General features: G+C 35.9%; 1 protein-coding gene across 1 annotated transcript in view; it reads right to left on the bottom strand.

Annotated features, from left to right (window-relative positions):
* LOC123535111 (ubiquitin carboxyl-terminal hydrolase 32-like) overlaps positions 1-20702 on the bottom strand; it is a 110539-nt gene that overhangs the window by 57589 nt on the left and 32248 nt on the right. Inside the window, exons 4-6 of the mRNA XM_053518970.1 lie at positions 13341-13459; positions 8440-8599; positions 5190-5321 (exon numbers count right to left, since the gene is read on the bottom strand). Of these exons, the coding sequence (XP_053374945.1) occupies positions 5190-5321; positions 8440-8599; positions 13341-13459 (411 nt within the window). The remainder of the gene's footprint in view (positions 1-5189; positions 5322-8439; positions 8600-13340; positions 13460-20702) is intronic.

Consider the following 20702-nt stretch of genomic DNA (forward strand, 5'->3'; position numbering starts at 1 on the left):
ATGAAGATCTCATGAAAAATATGGCCTCTAGAGAGGTCACAAGGTTTTTCTATTTTTAGACCTACTGACCTAGTTATTGACCGCACGTGACCTAGTTTCAAACTTGACCTAGATATCATCAAGGTGAACATTCTGACCAATTTTCATGAAGATCCATTTTAAAATATGGCCTCTAGAGAGGTCACAAGGTTTTTCTATTTTTAGACTTGCTGACCTAGTTTTTTCATCGCAGTTGACCCAGTTTCGAACTTGACCTAGATGTCGTCAAGATGAACATTCTGACCAATTTTCATGAAGAAGCATTTAGAAATATGGCCTCTAGAGAGGTCACAAGGTTTTTTTATTATTTGATCTACTGACCTAGTTTTTGACCGCATGTGACCCAGTTTCAAACTTTACCTAGATATCATCAAGATGAACATTCTGACTAACTTTCATGAAGATCCATTGAAAAGTATGGCCTCTAGAGAGGTCACAAGGTCTTTCTATTTTTAGACCTACTGACCTAGTTTTGGACCGCACATGACCCAGTTTCGAACTTGACCTAGATATCATCAAGATAAACATTCTGACCAACTTCAATAAAGATCCCATGAAAAATGTGACCTCTAGAGTGGTCACAAGCAATAGTTTACGCACGCACGCACGCACTGTTGCACGGACGACGGACGCTGCGCGATCACAAAAGCTCACCTTGTCACTTTGTGACAGGTGAACTAATAAAAGAAGAGGACCATGATGGTCCTGAATCGCTCACCTTCTCCACATGACCCAATTTTCATGAAGATCCATTGAAAAATATGGCTTCTAGAGAGGTCACAAGGTTTTTCTTTTATTTGACCTAATGACCTAGTTTTTGAAGGCACATGACCCAATTTTGAACTTGACATAGATATTATCAAGGTGAACATTCTCACCAATTTTCATGAAGATCTCATGAAGAGTATGGCCTCTAGAGAGGTCACAAGGTTTCTCTATTTTTATACCTACTGACCTAGTTTTGACCACACGTGACCCAGTTTCAAATTTTATGTAGATATCATCAAGGTGAACATTCAGACAAATTTTCATGAAGATCCATTGAAAAATATGGCCTCTAAAGTGGTCAAAAGGTTTTTCTATTTTTAGACCTACTGACCTATTTTTGGACCGCAGTTGACCCAGTTTCGAACTTGACCTAGATATCATCAAGATAAATACTAAGACCAACTTTCATACAGATCCCAAGAGAAATATGGTCTCTAGAGAGGTCAAAAGGTTTTTCTATTATTTGACCTACTGACCTAGTTTATGACTACACGTGACCCAGTTTCGAACTTGACCTAGATATCATCAAGATGAACATTCTGACCAATTTTCATGAAGATTCATTGAAAAATATGGCCTCTAGAGAGGTCACAAGGTTTTTCTATTTTTAGACCTACTGACCTAGTTTTTGACTGCAGTTGACCCAGTTTCGAACTTGACCTAGATATCATCAAGATGAACATTCAGACCAACTTTCATACAGATCCCATCAAAAATATGGCTTCTAGAGAGGTCACACGGTTTTTCTATTATTTGATCTACTGACCTAGTTTTTAAAGCATGTGACCCAGTTTCGAACCTGACCTAGATATCATCAAGCTGAACATTCTGATCAATTTTCATGAAGATCCATTGAAAAGTACGGCGCCTAGAGAGGTCACAAGGTTTTTCTATTTTTAGACCTACTGACCTAGTTTTTGACCGCAGTTGACCCAGTTTCGAACTTGACCTAGATATCATCAAGATGAACATTCAGACCAACTTTCATACAGATCCCATGAAAAATATGGCCTCTAGAGAGGTCACAAGGTTTTTCTATTATTTGACCTACTGACCTAGTTTTTGAAGGCACATGACCCAGTATCAGAATTGACCTAGATATCATCAAGGTGAACATTCAGACCAATTTTTATGAAGATCCATTGAAAAGTACGGCCTCTAGAGAGGTCACAAGGTTTTTCTATTTTTAGACCTACTGACCTAGGTTTTGATGGCACGTGACCCACTTTCGAACTTGACCTAGATATCATCAAGTTGAACGTTCAGACCAATTTTCATGAAGATCTTGTGTAATATATGGCCTCTAGAGAGGTCACAAAGTTTTTCTATTTTTAGACCTACTGACCTAGTTTTTGATGGCACGTGACCCAGTTTCGAACTTGACCTAGATATCATCAAGGTGAACATTCTGACCAAGTTTCATGAAGATCTTGTGAAATATATGGCCTATAGAGAGGTCACAAGGTTTTTCTATTTTTAGACCTACTGACCTAGTTTTTGAAGGCACGTGACCCAGTTTCGAACTTGACCTAGATATCATCAAGGTGAACATTCTGACCAACTTTCATAAAGATCCCATGAAAACTGCGACCTCTAGAGTGGTCACAAGCAAAAGTTTACGCACGGACGCACGGACGATGGACGACGGACGCCGCGCGATCACAAAAGCTCACCTTGTCACTTTGTGACAGGTGAGCTAAAAACTTAAACATTTGCTACTGCTCTACCTTTAATCAGGGTTTCCTCCCGGAAAATTTGACAGAGGGTCATCATGACCCCTTCATGTTTGGCTTTAGGTGTCATTTTCAATTCTAGTCATTTGTTTTTAATTATTATAATTAGCTGATTAGAAATGATGAAAGAGACATTAATGTAAACAAGACATCGTAGAACATGAAATGCTCCCCTTGATGCATTCAGTAACTGCACAAGGAACAGAAATTTTTTGGTCACTGTGCACTGGATGTTTGACGTACTGACCTCAAATCAATAACTAGAGATGCTTTTGAGAAAAGCGCATGTCTCCCACAACTGCCTTATCATCTAAATAATAAGTCAGTCTTTATATACTGTTTACTGAATCCACATGTGCATGCGCTTTCTTGACACCAAAAGGACCCCTATACTACTAGTAGTATAGGGGTCGGTTTGGAGGTAAAACTATGCAAGAAATCTGAGTGGTTTTGATAATTCAAGGGCCATAATTCCAAAGTGCCTAGAGGGATTTAGCTAGTTATCGAACTTGGCAGAGCACTTATTGGCAGACACATTTTGTTGAAGATTGGTGAAGATCGGATAAGAAATGTTCGACTTAGAGTGCGGACAAGCTTTGTGACAGACAGACACACAGACTGGAGTAAATCAATATGTCTCCCACACCACTGTGTGGTGGGAGACATGATTATGGGTCATTTACCAGTCATAAGTGACCTCCGCATCAAATGTGATCTTAAACCAAAGCATTCTCTAGTTATTTGGCAAAAAATGGTCTACTGTTCTGGGTTAAAGTGACCTTGACCTTTGACCTACTGACCTCAAAATCAATAGGGCTCATATTATCTATCGGTCATGACAAACATTTTGTTGAACGGTTTACTTTATCAAGTCATATTGAGGTGTATCCGATTACTTTATTACGTAGTATAGACCAGTTAACAGTGTATGCAGACCCTGAAGTGTACCTGATAAACTTTGGTCGCAGTCAACAATACTAAGTCGTACTGATACATTTCAAGATTGGTTACATTAACGTCACTGAAAATTTGGTCTCTAGTTCATTTGCATTATCAATGACACATTCAGAATTATTTTGGGGGTCATTTGGGAATATGTTGAGCTAAAATGCTCTTGAAAACCTGCTTAATTGTTGAAATATATAAAACTGCTATTGGGCATGACTGTAAACTGTCACAACAAAAAAATAATGTATGGGCATCTAACATGAAAGACAAAAGTAACTTATCATTCTGTCTACACACTAAAACTGCAAAACATGCACTTGGAAGATTTCTAAAATTTCTATACAAATTGACAGTCTGTAGCTAAATCTTGGACAAAATTCTGCTTTTGCCCCCGATATGTAAATGAAATTGGTAACTTGTCTACTACTGTTAAACACTCAAGTCACACTATCAATACATACAGAATCTGTCCTTATTAATGCACCAAGCTTTAGTACATCAGATGATGAATTTCAGCAATATTCTAATCTTGTGCATAAAGACAGCACATGGTAAAATTTACTATGAATGATAATATTGTAACTTAGTCTTTGGAGTACCTTCACAAAGAGAGTAACAAACCTTCGCTGATGATAACACATATTCATAATGAGGGTAATATAGTAAGACAGACAACCAGGGTAACATACCTTCACTGATGATAACATATATTCATAATGAGGGTAATATAGTAAGACAGACAATGAGGGTAACATATCTTCACTGATGATAACATATATCTACAATGAGGGGAATATAGTAAGACAGACAATGAGGGTAACATACCTTCACTGATGATAACATATATTTACAATGAGGGTAATACAGTAAGACAGACAGTGAGGGTAACATACCTTCACTGATGATAACATATATTTACAATGAGGGTAATACAGTAAGACAGACAGTGAGGGTAACATACCTTCACTGATGATAACATATATTTACAATGAGAGTAAGACAGACAGTGAGGGTAACATACCTTCACTGATGATAACATATATTTACAATGAAGGTAATATAGTAAGACAGACAGTGAGGGTAACATACCTTCACTGATGATAACATATATTTACAATGAAGGTAATACAGTAAGACAGACAATGAGGGTAACATACCTTCACTGATGATAACATATATTTACAATGAAGGTAATACAGTAAGACAGACAATGAGGGTAACATACCTTCACTGATGATAACATATATTTACAATGAGGGTAATACAGTAAGACAGACAGTGAGGGTAACATACCTTCACTGATGATAACATATATTTACAATGAAGGTAATATAGTAAGACAGACAATGAGGGTAACATACCTTCACTGATGATAACATATATTTACAATGAGGGTAATATAGTAAGACAGACAATGAGGGTAACATACCTTCACTGATGATAACATATATTTACAATGAGGGTAATATAGTAAGACAGACAATAAGGGTAACATGCCTTCACAACAGGATTCAGATACAGCAGGACTGACAATGGGGACAATGTACTTTCATGTGAGGATAACATACCTTCACAATGGGATTTTAATAAGGGTAACATACCTTCACAAAGGGATTCTGGTATAGTAGGGCAAACAATAAGGGTAACATACCTTCACAAAGGGAGTCTGGTATAGTAGGGCAAACAATGAGGGTAACATACCTTCACAAAGGGATTCTGGTATAGTAGGAAAGACAAAAGATTTAAAGGTTTCTTGATCAAATTTTCCTGTCTTTGACTGTGCTTTCAGTATCCAATATTTCTTTTCAAGCTCACTGATATCTGTTTCTTCCACTGAAATAGAAAACGTAAATCAAACCATTTTGTAAAAAATCAAGCAAAGCTTAATTAACAAGAAGTCCATGATGAGCAAACTTAACAAAACCTTTTGATTTTGCTTCTGGTTTTGCTGTTTTTAGTTCAGGTAGTCCCAGAAAGGGGGTCAAGCAGAATCGTTTGAATGAATTTTAGTACAGGACATACAACGATGTGTTTCTTCCAAATTTAGCTGTGGAAGCCCCGAAAACGAGTCAACAAGAACCATTTGAATAAGACATTGTAACCGATTTACCAACATCCCTCACCTAAGGACATTTACCAACATCCCTCACCTAAGGACATTTTTCATAAAACATACTGCCGGCCAATACAAAGTCCTCTATAAATTAAAGGACAACATACTGAAATGTCTCTTAAATTGTACCACCCAAGAATCACACATATTGTATTAATGATGAAGAAATAGATTTGAAAATGTCTGGAAATTTGCAATGTAATTGTTTACAAACATTAATGTTATTGTATTTTTGTTTGCTACATAGACTGATACTGTTTCTATGAACCAGGGGTCAAATTTAACAATATTTCCTACTAGCTAAAATTGGCTAGTGGCTTTTTTGTTCACTAGCTAAAAACAAAAAGATACTAGCTAAAATTAAAGACAGGTATTTTATAGAAATGGCAGCTGACACAATGCAAAGTATTTCTTAAATACTACAGTTGGAATTCCAAAATAGCGATCTATTTTTAGTTACAAAATTTAGCGAGCTGACCATCCGTATCATTTCAATATTCTTTTCTAGGAAATATATTTGGGTTACTAAATTATTTTAAAATCATAATGCAAACAAATCCTTCGACGTTCAATAAATATTAGATGTTTTGATACACTACAGTGAAACACCGCTCGCTCGAGGTCACAAGGGGATGAGCAAAATGCTCGAGTTATCCATGGTTTCGAGCGACCCAAACATTGACCAACATACGAAAAAAAAAGAAGTTTTATTGTATCAATTGTCATCGGTACCATTTGCAGAGGAAACGGGGATGCATAATAATAATAAACCCGTGACATTTAAAAAAAACGTATCTATGATGTAATATGTAATAACATACTTGCTTTAATCTAAAGCAAACAGTAATTGATCAATATTTGATCAATAAAACTTTTCTTTAACCTTTTATCAATAATTAATCTCACTATCAGATCAAATATACCGACAAACAAACATTTAAGATAGTCATTGAATAGACAACGCAATTTTCACGACGTGCGAAAATTTTAATTAACCGATACATTCTGATCGCCGAAGCTGCGAAAAATTTTGACACCTCTGCTCGAGTTAGCCAGAAGCAACAAAGAGTAAATTAATACACAGTGACCAGGTGTCATGCTCGAGCGATCGAGTTATCGATGCTCGACCCAGCCATGGTAATTTCACATAGAAAATAGAAGGAAATCGGCCGGGACCACATGAATTGCTCGAGCGAGCCCGGGTGCTCGAGTCATCGATGCTCGAGCGAGCGGTGTTTCACTGTAGTTGTAAACAGAGTCTATAAAAGACCTCAGATGAACTGTCACTGTTGATTGATTTCAAGGTCGACATTAATTTCTCTCTGCCATTTTTTTTACTGTTTTGACATCAGGCTAATTATAGTTACTAAATGTTAACAACCAATCAGAGTCCTCGATACCTAAAAAACGTCATTTACCACACAACGTATCTGTCCGCATATTCCGAAATGATTTACACTGGAAACAGTTATGTCATACACCTATTTGAAATTTTTTTACGACTGTGATCAGATCTGATTCAAATGAAACTATATTTGGAACTTTAATTATTGGACAGTCATATTTTTCTTTGGGAATATTACATTTGCCTGGCATTTGACAGACTTGCTAAAATAAGCGAGTGCTTTTTCAGGCCACTAGCTACTCTAAATTTCCACTGGCTTTTAGCGAGTATGCGTGTGTAAATTTGAACCCTGTGAACAGCCATTTTGTTACAGTAATTACATACAGTGTGTAACAAATGTTAAAAGTCTGGTAAATGTTGGTATCTCTACATTGCTAGATACACAGAATGATATTGGTTTTGTCAGCGTCCGTGTTGTTACCATTGTTATTTACAGTTCGATTACTAGGTCATACGTGTTTACAGGTTTTCAAACCAAAATTTCTCTACTTACAAAATGACCTTTCTACTTTTTGATTATGTTTTGTTTTAGCTTGAGCTAACATTTTTCTTATACAAGACACACTAAAATATGGAACCCTGAGTTTAGGTTACAAAACTCAATCTTTAATGTTTACAAACATCATGTTTATGAAAACGAATTGTACAGTGTGTAATGCCAGCCATTGTTTGGTCAAAAGCTGGAGTCTCTGCATTGCGAGGGAGAATAATACTGGTTCTGTCAACATAATGTTTTTTAAAATAGTATTGGTTCTGTCAACATAACGTTTTTTAAAATAGTACTGGTTCTGTCAACATAACGTTTGTTAGAATAATATTGGTTCAGTCAACATAATGTTTGGTAGAATAGTATTGGTTCTGTCAACATAATGTTTGGTAGAATAATATTGGTTCTGTCAACATAATAATATTGGTTCAGTCAACATAATGTTTGGTAGAATAGTATTGGTTCTGTCAACATAATGTTTGGTAGAATAATATTGGTTCTGTCAACATAATGTTTGGTAGAATAATATTGGTTCTGTCAACATAATGTTTGTTAGAATAATATTGGTTCTGTCAACATAATGTCTGTTAGAATAATATTGGTTCTGTCAACATAATGTCTGTTAGAATAATATTGGTTCTGTCAACATAATGTCTGTTAGAATAATATTGGTTCTGTCAACATCATGTCTGCTAGAATAATATTGGTTCTGTCAATATCAATTTTGTTACAATTGGTATTTAGAGTGTGTATCGCAGCCATAATTTGGTAGAAAGCTTGCATCTCTGTATCACTAGATGAGGAGAACAATATTGGTTCTGTCAGCAGCCATTTTGTTACAATTGTTACTTAGTGAGTAACACCCGCTAATGTTTGGTAGAAAGTCAGTGTCTCTGTGTCCCTAGACAGAATGAAACTGTTACATTCTGTTACATTTGTTACTTACGGTGTGTAACGCCCGCTAAAGTTTGGTAGAAAGTCGGTGTTTCTGTATCACTAGATAGAGAGAATGAAATTGGTTCTGTCAGCAGCCATTTTGTAACGATTGTCGCGTCAGGATTCATGTACACCCAGGCACGGAACATTTCATAATCAACCTGGTCATTCTGTAAAAGAAAAAAACAACATCAAAATACTTGAAATGTTTTTCTCTACTGCTAGAATTTCAAGAGAATTTCAAGAAATATTATTTTCATACACACATGTCGTTTTTCTGCAAAACTGATGTGAGAAGTCAGTACATATAATATGTTAGGACCCTAGTCGCTGGAATTAAATTTGTACACTGATTCAAACATATAACTTCAGTTCATCAAGTACGTATATTCCATCACATGACATTTGTATACTTTAAGTCGTTTCCACCAGTAACCTGCTGATTAATCATGGTGAACAAAAATCACGAATAGACAGTCCATGAAAAGATGGTTGACGAAATTATTCATAACTGACAAATTTTGGCATTCATATAATGCCCCCAATATAAGCTAAATCTAGTAAAAATTGCCATTCTTAAGGTAGTTCTGCATGTTTGATAAACTCGAAGTAACGCCATGAACGTCATTTATCCAGCTAATGTAGAATAAAGCCTGGACTTGGCACATGGAAATGAAAATCATTTTATTATGAATTAAGGGCAATATATGAGTACATTTATTTCAATGGCAACGTTTCTTTCTTTTTGAAAGATAAAATATGATATCAAACCGTTCAACATGTTAAATAATTTCAAACAGTGTCTTAAAATAAGCTTGAATTGTGGACATCTCTTTAATACGGGCAAATATCAAAACAAGATGGCCATGAAGGCCCTGTATTGCTCACCTGACCTACTGACCTAAAGATCTTCAAGATTAACATTCTGACCAAGTTTCATTAAAATATGGCATGAATGTGGCCTCTAAAGTGTTAACTAGCTTTTCCTTAGATTTGACCCGATGACCTAGTTTTTGACCCGACATGACCCAGATTTGAACTTGACCTAAAGATCATCAAGGTTAACATTCTGACTAAGTTTCATGAAGATACAGTCATAAATGTGGCCTCTAGAGTGTTAACAAGCTTTTCCTTTGATTTGACCTAGTGGCCTAGTTTTTGACCCCATCTGACCCAGATAAGAACTTGACCTGTAGATCATTAAGTTTAACATTCTGACTAAGTTTCATGAAGATACAGTCATAAATGTAGCCTCTAGAGTGTTAATAAGCTTTTCCTTTGATTTGACCTAGTGACCTAGTTCTTGACCCCACCTGACCCAGATTTGAACTTGACCTATAGATCATCAAGATTAACATTTTGACCAAGTTTCATTAAGATATGGTCATAAATGCGGCCTCCACAGTGTAAACTAGCTTTTCCTTTGATTTGACCCAGTGACCTAGTTTTTTTAACCTATATGACCCAGATTCAAACTGGACCTTGAGATTATCAAGATTAACATTCTGATCAAGTTTCATGAAGATACAGTCATAAATGTGGCCTCTACAGTGTTAACAAGCTTTTCCTTTAATTTGACCTGGTGACCTAGTTTTTGACCCCAGATGACCCAATATCGAACTCATCCAAGATTTTATTGAGGGTAACATTCTGACCAAGTTTCATTAAGATTGGGCCAAAAATGTGACCTCTAGAGTGTTAACAGTCAAATTGTTGACGACGACGATGGACGACGGACGGAGGACGATGGGCACAGGGCGATCACAAAAAACAAGCACACGGACCTATGCATTTTATTTCACCATATTACAGACCTTATGACTGGGAGAAGTTTCATTAAAATATACATTGCACAGAAATTTCTATTCGCGAAAATGTTATCAAAATTGTGATTTTCCCATAGACTTCCATTATGAAAATTTGTGTGAGGCTGATCTTGGTCTGCACTGGTTGCAAAGGCAAAATCACTTGCTGCCAGCAGGCTAAAGGTTAAATCATGCAGTTTCAGAGATGAATTACTGAACAAGTTCAGCAAAATATTACCATTCTTAAAGAAGCTCACAAAATTTAATTCTATGTATAATAAAATATGTGTTTTTTTCAGACGAAATTACTGAACTCATTCAATGAAACATAATGCTTGCTAGAGGGTCGCAAAATATAATTTTCCACTCAACAGGTTTAATAAAAGTAATAAAAATACATTCATTTTATATCCTTTATGTATCAGATTTTCAGATATTTCTTTAGTCAATTTGACCTGCCAGTGACTGAACTATTATCAAGCAGTTTTAAACCTTCTTGAAATAAGATAACAGCTGGTAGCAAATTTCACGATATTGCAAGACGACGATTTTACACTTGCTTTATGTTCCAACAAACCAGCTTATTCATTCAGGGTTCGAATTTAAGTTCCAATACTCGTGAAAATTTTAACAGATGCATGTAAGGTGTGATTCTGTACAGCAGAATTTTCTCACTAATGAAAATTCTGGGCCCAATAATCAGCATTTAATTGGCTATTTCTATCACTGTTTTTTCTTTGATATATCGCAGTCAGTATTTTGTCATTCCAGCAGTCTCCAAAACAAAAAGTTTACAGTCTATATCAATTGGCACAGTCTGTTCAACCATAAGTGCCTCAACAGCTCAGTGGTAAAGTGTCCGCTTTCAGTGCAAGAAATCTCGGGTTCAATCCCTGGCCATGTCATACCAAAGATGTGAAAAAATGGTACGGGTAGCTTCCTTGCTTGGCACTCAGCATTTTAAGGTTTGTACGAGGAGGTAAAATAAGCACCGGTAACTAGAAGATGCTTTTGTAGGAAAGCGCATGTCTCCCTCAATGCATAGTCGTATAGGCAAGAAGTCAATAGGGTACAGGAGTGAAAGTCAAAGAGACACTGATGGTTGGCTGCAATAGAGGTCATCTACTTGGCATGTCCAGTCATCCCATTAAGTTTCAACATTCTGGACCTAGTGGTTCTCAAGTTATTGATTGGAAAGTTTGAAGGTTCTAGGTCAAATGGTTCTCAAGTTATTGACCAGAAATGGATTTCCATTTTCTGTCCACTGCGACCTTGACCTTAAATAGAGTGACTCCAAAGTCAACAGAGGTCATCTACTCTGCATGATCAATCATCCTATGAAGTTTCAACATTCTGGGTCAAGTGGTTCTCAAGTTACTGACCGGAAATGATTTTACATGTTCAGGCCCCTGTGACCTTGACCTTTAATAAAGTGACCCAAAAATCAATAGGGGTCATCTACTCTGCAAGTCCAATCATCCTATAAGTTTCAACATTCTGGGTCAAGTGGTTCTCAAGTTATTGATCTGAAATGGTTTTCCATGTTCAGGCCCCTGTGACCTTGACCTTTAACAGAGTGAATCCAAAGTCAATAGGCGTCATCTACTCTGCATGACCAATCATCGTATGAAGTTTCAACATTCTGGGTCAAGTGGTTCTCAAGTTATTGATCGGAAATGGTTTTCAATGTTCAAGCCCCTGTGACCTTGACCTTTGATGGAGTGACCCCAAAAACAATAGGGGTCATCTACTCCATAAGCCCTGCCATCCTATGAAGTTTGAAGGTTCTAGGTCAAATGGTTCTCCAGTTATTGATCGGAAATGAAGTGTGATGTACTGACGGACGGCTGGACGGACGGACAGGGCAAAAACAATATGTGGGGGGAGACATAATTACAAATAACTGTAAAATATTCAAATATTATCGCTTTTAATAGTTTAATGAGCCTATGGTACATTCTTCATAATACTGTGAAATCATTAATATTCGTGGGGGACTAATTTCCGTGGATTTCGTGGTTGAGTCAATCCATGAAATTTAATTCCAATGAAAAAGTAAAATTCCCATTCATGTTCAAAAGTTGAAATCCACGAATTCACATCCCCCCAAAATTGCCGTTTTGACCAAAACCATGAAATTTCATGCCCATAAAATTAAATGATTTTACAGTAACAGATTTTCTGCTGAAATATTTATAAAACTGAGAAATTGTATGTCTTGAGTCTTGTCTATAGCAATAAATCCTGCATTTATAAGTAACTTAATACTGCTGCATTTCTAAGAATTATATAGCTTAGACTACCCACAAAGTCTGTTCTCTAATTTCTGTTATCAAGACGGCTACAATGAAACTGAACGAGCAAATTCAATGAATTGTTATCCCCTGTGAAAGGTCATCAATATATACACTGACATCTAGCTTATATCTGTATTTTAAGTATGATCTACCCATATTTATTCTATGTGAAGACTTGAACAAAATGTAATCAATTAGAGCCGATTATAATTACTGTTTCACATTAGTGAATAGAAACATTGAAAATATTATTATTAACCCATACACTTTACTCATTTTTGCATGTGGGGCAGGGATGGTAGGGGTGGGATACGGGTTTAACATTACATGAACACAATAATATACCAGATATATATATATATATATATATATATATATATATAGCAACTTCCCGGCTTTTGATGGTGGAGCCCGCTGGAAGACCACAAGTGCCTTTCTGGGCATCATTTCATTAAAGGAAAACTACCCAATTGATCTACCAGCCTTCTGTCAGCCAGCTAGATGGCTTCCTCCACACAAAAGATTTCTACATCGCAATCAAGGTTTTGAATCCGCAGTGGTGACGGGTTAGTGCTTCGATGTTAGCAACCTTAACCACTCAGTTGCAGAGGCCCCCTCCAGAGAAATATCCACTTGATATGTTTGCAAAAAAAAAATATATATATATATATGCATGTATGTACTATGAAAACAGTCCTGGCAAAAATGATCTTCTTCAACCAAATCAGGGGCAATAACTCCAATACTATGCACTGGCATCTAGCCTAACAATGAACCAATAACCAAGACATAATGTGAAGCTTTCATACCTGCGCAAACAGCTGAGAAAGTGATGGTGGAACATGGTCTTCTGTTGTAACAATCTTTCGGTCCATCTCGTCTTTATTGATAACGGTGAATGTCTCGTCTGCATACATGCCAAATATCACTGAAATATATCAAGTGGAAATCCTTTCTTAGAAAAGTCACAGCTGTTTAAGTGAAGTTGCTCATGTGTATCAACTGTTCACCGTGACCACCCTCATGACTGTCATTTACAGGTACTTGACTTGATATCTAAGTACGTACCAAATTGAAAAATATATTCACACCTTACAGTTGGTTTCATTTCATGATGTAGCTATGATACATACGAGTATTACGACTGCTTTGAGTTTGGGACTCACAATTCTAGTTATCAAATATTTGCAAAAGCAAAACTATAAATATTCAAATATTAAGTATACACTACAGAAACTTGCAAACAGCACAGGTTATCTGCCCTGGCTGCCATTTTGAGAGTCATTCGTGACAGGAAATCTGCTACAGATCAGACAAGAATTTATCAGAATGCTAGGAAATTCTGTTTACTGATAAAAATATTTTCTTGAATTGTTGCTACATTATGTAATCTTTGCATGAGTGAAGGAATATCACAAGTGTCCTTAATACTTACCCTGCTAAATTACTAAAATAAACTTGTCCATTCAATTTGGACAGTACCAATAACTGTTAAAAGGGGTGTTTACAAAAAATATACTGACTGAATAGCGAACAGTGCAGATCGTGATCAGACTGCAGGGATGTGCAGGCTGATCATGATCTACACTGGTCGCAAAGGCAGATTCGATCGTGTCCAGTATGATAAGGGTTAATCCTTTACAATTACTTTGCTAGTTTTGTAAATTATCTCTAGATATCTAGAACTATGTCCCAAAAAATGGCTGCAAGTATTTTCATGGGAGATAATTATTGCAAAATTCTGGAAGAACAAACCAAGTGCTGATTGCTGTACAACTAGGGAATCATACTTCTTTGCTCATTTTTATATATTTTTTAGCATTTCTGAAAAAAGTAGTCCTTGCAAAAGCTCAGTTGAATAACCTTATTACTCAATCTTTATGTAAGCTGATAGTTTTCTATAAAAGTTACTGAAATTAGAGCTATCACTAAAGGTGATGAATGTACCCCCCGCATGCACTGACACAGTACATTGAAATTTGACGCACACAAGATTGCATAATTACGTGGACTGTATGTATATAGACTGTATGTATACAGTAAAGTAACAAAAAACAAAGTCCCATAACTATGCAGAATATTTATCTAAAAGAATGTAACATGCACCATGCACAACTAGGGTTGGTACTGATCACTTGTGTGAAGTTTCATTAAATTGTGTGTAAGGGTTTGGTAGATTAGGCATGCACAAGATTGCATATGCAGACTGTATGTACATAGTATGTTAACGAGAAACAAAGTCCCATAACTCTGCAATTTTTGTCGCTGAAAGAACCTAACATGCCCCATGCACAACTACTGTTGACACTGATCACTTGTGTGAAGTTTCATTAAATTGTGTCAAGGGGATGAGGAGAGATGGTGCGCACAAGATTGTGTCTATGTATATAGTATAGTAACAAAAAAAACAAAGTCCCATAACTCTGCAAATTTTTTTTCTGAAAGAACCTAACATGCCCCATGCACAACTACTGTTGTTACTGATCACTTGTGTGAAGTTTCATTAAATATATCAAGGGGATGAGGAGAGATGGTGCGCACAAGATTGTGTCTATGTATATAGTATAGTAACAAAAAAACAAAGTCCCATAACTCTGCAAATTTTTTTTCTAAAAGAACCTAACATGCCCCATGCACAACTACTGTTGGTACTGATCACTTGTGTGAAGTTTCATTAAATTGTGTCAAGGGGATGAGGAGAGATGGTGCGCACAAGATTGTGTCTATGTATATAGTATAGTAACAAAAAAACAAAGTCCCATAACTCTGCAAATTTTTTTTCTAAAAGAACCTAACATGCCCCATGCACAACTACTGTTGGTACTGATCACTTGTGTGAAGTTTCATTAAATTCTGTCTGGGGGATTAGGAGAGATGGAGCGCACAAGATTGCGTCTACGGACAGACGGACAGACAGACAGACAGACGGAGAGACAGACAGACCGACAGACAGACAGACAACCTGAAACCAGTATACCCCCCCTTAAAACTTTGTTGTCGGGGGTACAATTAGAGTTTGGGAAAGGACTCTTTTTAGAGAAATAAAAAAAAACTTCATCTCACAAGACCGTTTTATATTTTGTGAAATTTTGGTAAGCTAACACTGTCTGGAAATACAAAAGATCAACACAACTGAAAAACTATTTCATTATTGTGATAAACCCCAAGCATACATCCACTGCTTCATCAGTTATGTAATTATTGCTCAGGGAAACATATTGCCCCAATGGCCGCAATCATATGTTCCAATACAACAAATTCTGCAACAAATTCATTTAGCCTGAAATCACATCAAGCCAGATTTACTCTTTGTTCGGAAGAAATCTCTCAATCTGTACCAATTGTAAATAAGTGCCTTCGAATTGCTGCAGTTGTTTCAAGAACGCCTTGATTATTGGAACAGAACGTCTTATGTCCGACTGGTACGGTAATCTTGTTCAAATCAATAGCGTTCTAGTAAACTGAATTAAGACAACAAAAGTAAATAAAAACAATCTCCACGTCTTGAACTGATTGCATAAAATACATATCAAAGAAACTCAGTAACTGCACCAATTCGTAGAAAGAGCTCTCTGTTAGCCGACTGCAAGGCTTTGTCAAAATAAAAACAAGACCTTTACAACCGTCAGAATTAACTGTGCTAATTCATATGCATGTTCCGTGCTACTCTTTAATTAATTTTTCCTTTTTTGGAACGCATCACTATTTCAATAACCTGACTCAATGTATCTCTGATCTGATCACAGATAACAACCCTAAATTTCTAAGGCGTAAAAAAATGTTTGTTTCCAGTATCCCAACCTATCCTAAATTTTTGGCCCGACCCTAAATGTTTTTATGGCTTTGGAGAATATTTTTTTCAACTTTTTAACAAAAAGTTGCAAAACTGTACTTTTTATGCTTTAAACATGGCCAGTGATGTTAGAAATCAACTTACTGATGCTCTAAAGACATAACCCCCTTATTTGTATTCATTTTTTGACATAAAAATAATTTCCGAAAAATCTCCCTTAATAAAAAAAAATTAAAAAAATAAAAATTTCCGACCTACCTACCCTATTATTTTCTTTAACATGTTACCGGAAACAAAGAATTTTTTTTTTTAAGCCTAAATTGGACTGATCCATCATTCCATTTATTATTCAAAAGGGTGTTCACTGAAAATTTACTGACTGAATAGTGAACAGTGGTCAGCACTGGTAGCAAAGGCAAAATCAGTTGCCGCCAGCAGGCTAAAGGTTAACTGAAAAAACTGCTAATCTGGCAAAAAAAAAAAAAAAAAAAAATTTGTATTTGAAAATAGCAGTTATCCATCTAAATCACGTTTACTGGGGAAAATGTCACGTCCTCTTATCAAATATAAAATCCCAAACAGTTTACATTGTATTTATAGGCAACAATTTAGAATCCCAAAGCATTGTATGTCATAGTAAAATATGACAGTTCAGCAGATAGAGATAAACATGTTTATTATTTATGGTTAATACAGACTAACACATTTTGTTGTTTCTACAATTAACTGCCAGTAAATATCAATATTTTCCTGGTTAAGTGATTGGGTCATTTTATATCAAATAAGATAATATGTGTCCATAGGACACTGGTGCCCCCCATTTCCTATCACTGTATGCATATTTTTGATGGTAAAAAAAAAACTTCTTAAAACTGGGGACCTTCAGCGAAAAAGCAACATTTTTTTTTTTTAAATAATTGTATCTCTCAGTACCTATAAGCCCATCTTGAAGACTCGAAAGTTTATAAAATGTGATTTCTATTATTTCCTGCTATCTTTAGACACTTTCAAGAAAATGGAAGCTCAGCTCTTCGTAAAAGGTCACCATTCTCTTACTGAGATAATTATTAGTATAGTTTATTGTATTTTCATATTTATTTAAGCTTGACTATGATGACAGTAGCCCCCTGAAAACCAGCAGTCACACACACAGTGGCATCACAATGTGTGGTCGTGACCCCAGTGGGGTTCAAACCCATGACCCCATGTTGATTACAGCTTCATGAAAAATTTACGCATACCAATCAACTGTTTTACAAAGGGACATGTTTTGTTACTTTAGTAACAAGTTTTCCACTTTACAAGTTTTCCACTTAACGTTCCATCGGTATGTTGCAGATTTTTTTTTAATAATGCAGCCTTGTTTTCCAATAACCCAAATATTAAGAAATTACAGTTATATATACTACTTACAGACCTAATTTATTTTCAAGTCACATCTAGGTTTCTGAGAAATTAACATTTTGATAACAAAACATCCTCAAAGAGAGAAACACGGCTCCAATCTGACAAGTTTGAAGATTAAATATTGGATATTTATGCAAATATATCATTTTTTTCATTGATTCAAACTGCCTACTGATCTACCAAGACTTACAGATTACTTTTTGATATCCTGTTACATTATGTTCTATGACAAGAACCTTATTAATGTCATCGTGTCTGAAAACAAGAGCTGTCCGTAAGACAGCCAGTGCTCGACTATTCGAATTGTTGTCACAGAAGCAGGAATATTAATCTAATGTTAAAATATCAATAGAGTTTCAACCAAAACTTTAACAAGAAGTTTTCTAAGTACAAAAGGGGGCATAATTTGCCCAAAATACAAGTCAGAGTTATGAGACTTGATGCAATCAACTAGTTTTATAACCCCGAAGACACATGTGAAGTTTCAATTTAATATCTGCATTTGTTTTGCAGATGCAAAACTTCAACCAGAATTCCAAAAGGGGGCATAATTTGCCCAAAACACATGTCAGAGTTATGGGACTTGACCAAGTGAGGTTGGTAATTGATCTAGAAAAAGAAAAAAGAAATTTCAGATCTATATGCCTTTAAGTAATATATAGCTATATGTACTTGCACACAAAACTTTAACCAGAAAGTCCAAAAGGGGGCATAATTTGGCCAAACTGCATGTCAAAGTTATGGGACTTGATGCTTTCACCTACTTTCATAACCCCGAAGAGACATGTGAAGTTTCAATTCAATATCTGCATCAGTTTTGGAGATAGGAACTTGCATGTAAAACTTTAACCAGAATTTTCTAAGTCCAAAAGGGTTAGGGTTAGGGTTAGGCCCAAAATACATGTCAGAATTATGGGACTTGGTCCAGTGAGGTTGGTAATTGACCTAGAAAAAGAAACAAATAAGTTTCAAAGCTATATGCTTTTAAATGATAGTCATATGTACTTGCATGCAAAATTTTAACCGACGCCGACACCAGGGTGAGTAGAATAGCTAGACTATTCTTCAAATAGTCAAGCTAACAAGAAAATGTCAAATTTATTTGTAATTTTGAGTTTAATTGTATTATCTCACTGAAATAAACAAGGGCGCTGCCAAGCGGGGCAATGTACGCCCCAAGGCTTACATCATAGGATGGGAGCAACATTTTAAGAACTTGACTGTTGTAGCCCCAAAGGACTGGAACAACAAAAGGAAAACTTCAAAAAACAAATCTAAGTCCACAAAAAAATATTCAATGTCTACAAAAAAATCCTTATCAGGTACAGGTATGTAAAAATACACCTTAAAATTGGAGGTACCATCCATGTTGTACCACAGAAAAGTGGTCTCGGTTTTTCCCTACGGCCAATAATGAAAAGTTTTAAAATAAGCTATTTATAGTAACATAAAAGGGAAGTAATTCAAAAAAAAAAAAATAATTGTAAGTACAAAAAAGAGATCAGCCAAATAAAAACAAGAGCACTGCAATGCAGAAAAATATACACAAAGCAAAGTCATATATGACCTTTGACCCTTAAGTGTGACCTTGACCTTGAAGCGAGTCATCCGGAACATGCGCTCTGCACATCGTTACAATGTGGTGAACATTTCTGCCAAGTTTCTTTGAAATCCTTCCAGCAGTTCAAGAGTTACAGAGTGGACACAAAACAAATTGATATGACTTTTGACCCCTAAGTGTGACCTTGACCTTGAAGCAAGTCATCCGGAACATGCGCTTTGCACATCGTCTTGGTGTGGTGAACATTTGTGTCAAGTTTCTTTGAAATCCTTCAAGGGGTTCAAGAGTTACAGGGCGGACACGAAACAACTGATATGACCTTTGACTCCTAAGTGTGACCTTGACATTGAAGCGAGACATCCTAAACATGCGCTCTGCACATCGTCTCGGTGTGGTGAACATTTGTGTAAAGTTTCCTTGAAATCCTTCAAGGGGTTCAAGAGTTACAGAGCGGACACGAAATTGCTAATGGACAGACGGACGGACGTTCCTACATATGGATACTTATGTGGCTACTCTTTTGTTCTCTCTATTGTTCTTTTAGCCATGTAAGAGAAAAATAGCCACATAAAAGCCTTACGGAATGAATGACATCAAAGAAGAAGTACAGTTACCTATTGTTCCTATAGCCACCTAAGTATGCAAATGTGAGCATGGACGGATGGACAGACGGACACCAGCATCATAACATAATACGTCCCTTCGGGCGTATAAACACAACCATAAAGCCCATAGTTGCTCACCTTACAAAACAAATTTAACCCTAACCGTGCTAAATTTCTATAATGAACTTGTCCATCTTTCAATTTAAAAATGCACAATGAATGTAGGAGAGAAGAAAATGGGATCTTACACTATTATTTTTTTGCAGTTATAATGAAATATGACAATTGTGAACTGCAAAAACAATTTTAAGCAAAAAACTCTTAACAGTGAATTTGTTTTTTCTTGTTTCTTAACAATATCCTGCAAAATGCCTCAAGAAATTTCCTATGACAAATAATTATGAAGAAGATATCTGTTTGTTTCAGTGTAAGATTGAAATAATTTTCATGGGGTGAACACAAGCTGCTGTATTTTGACAAATGAAAGTTTCATTTTTAGTTGACATGACTTCTATTGTGAAACAAACACATTTTCTTGTTATTCGATGTCTTTCCAATTTGATCTGTTTCCTTGTTCTGTACCAGTGAAAAAATATATATCTAAAAATTTTCATTCGATAAAAAAATCTGATATTTTCAGTTCATTCTTATAATCCAATAATTCATTGAAAATATTATATATAATCATATATTTTCATGAAGCTAAAATTCACTATTTTCATTATTGATAAGCATGTTATACAAACAAACAGGAATAATGTTGTTGTTTTTTTCATTCAAATTCATTGCACTCGTTTCTTCTAGT

The sequence above is a fragment of the Mercenaria mercenaria genome, chromosome 12, assembly GCF_021730395.1.
Source record: "Mercenaria mercenaria strain notata chromosome 12, MADL_Memer_1, whole genome shotgun sequence".
NCBI lineage: Eukaryota > Metazoa > Mollusca > Bivalvia > Venerida > Veneridae > Mercenaria > Mercenaria mercenaria.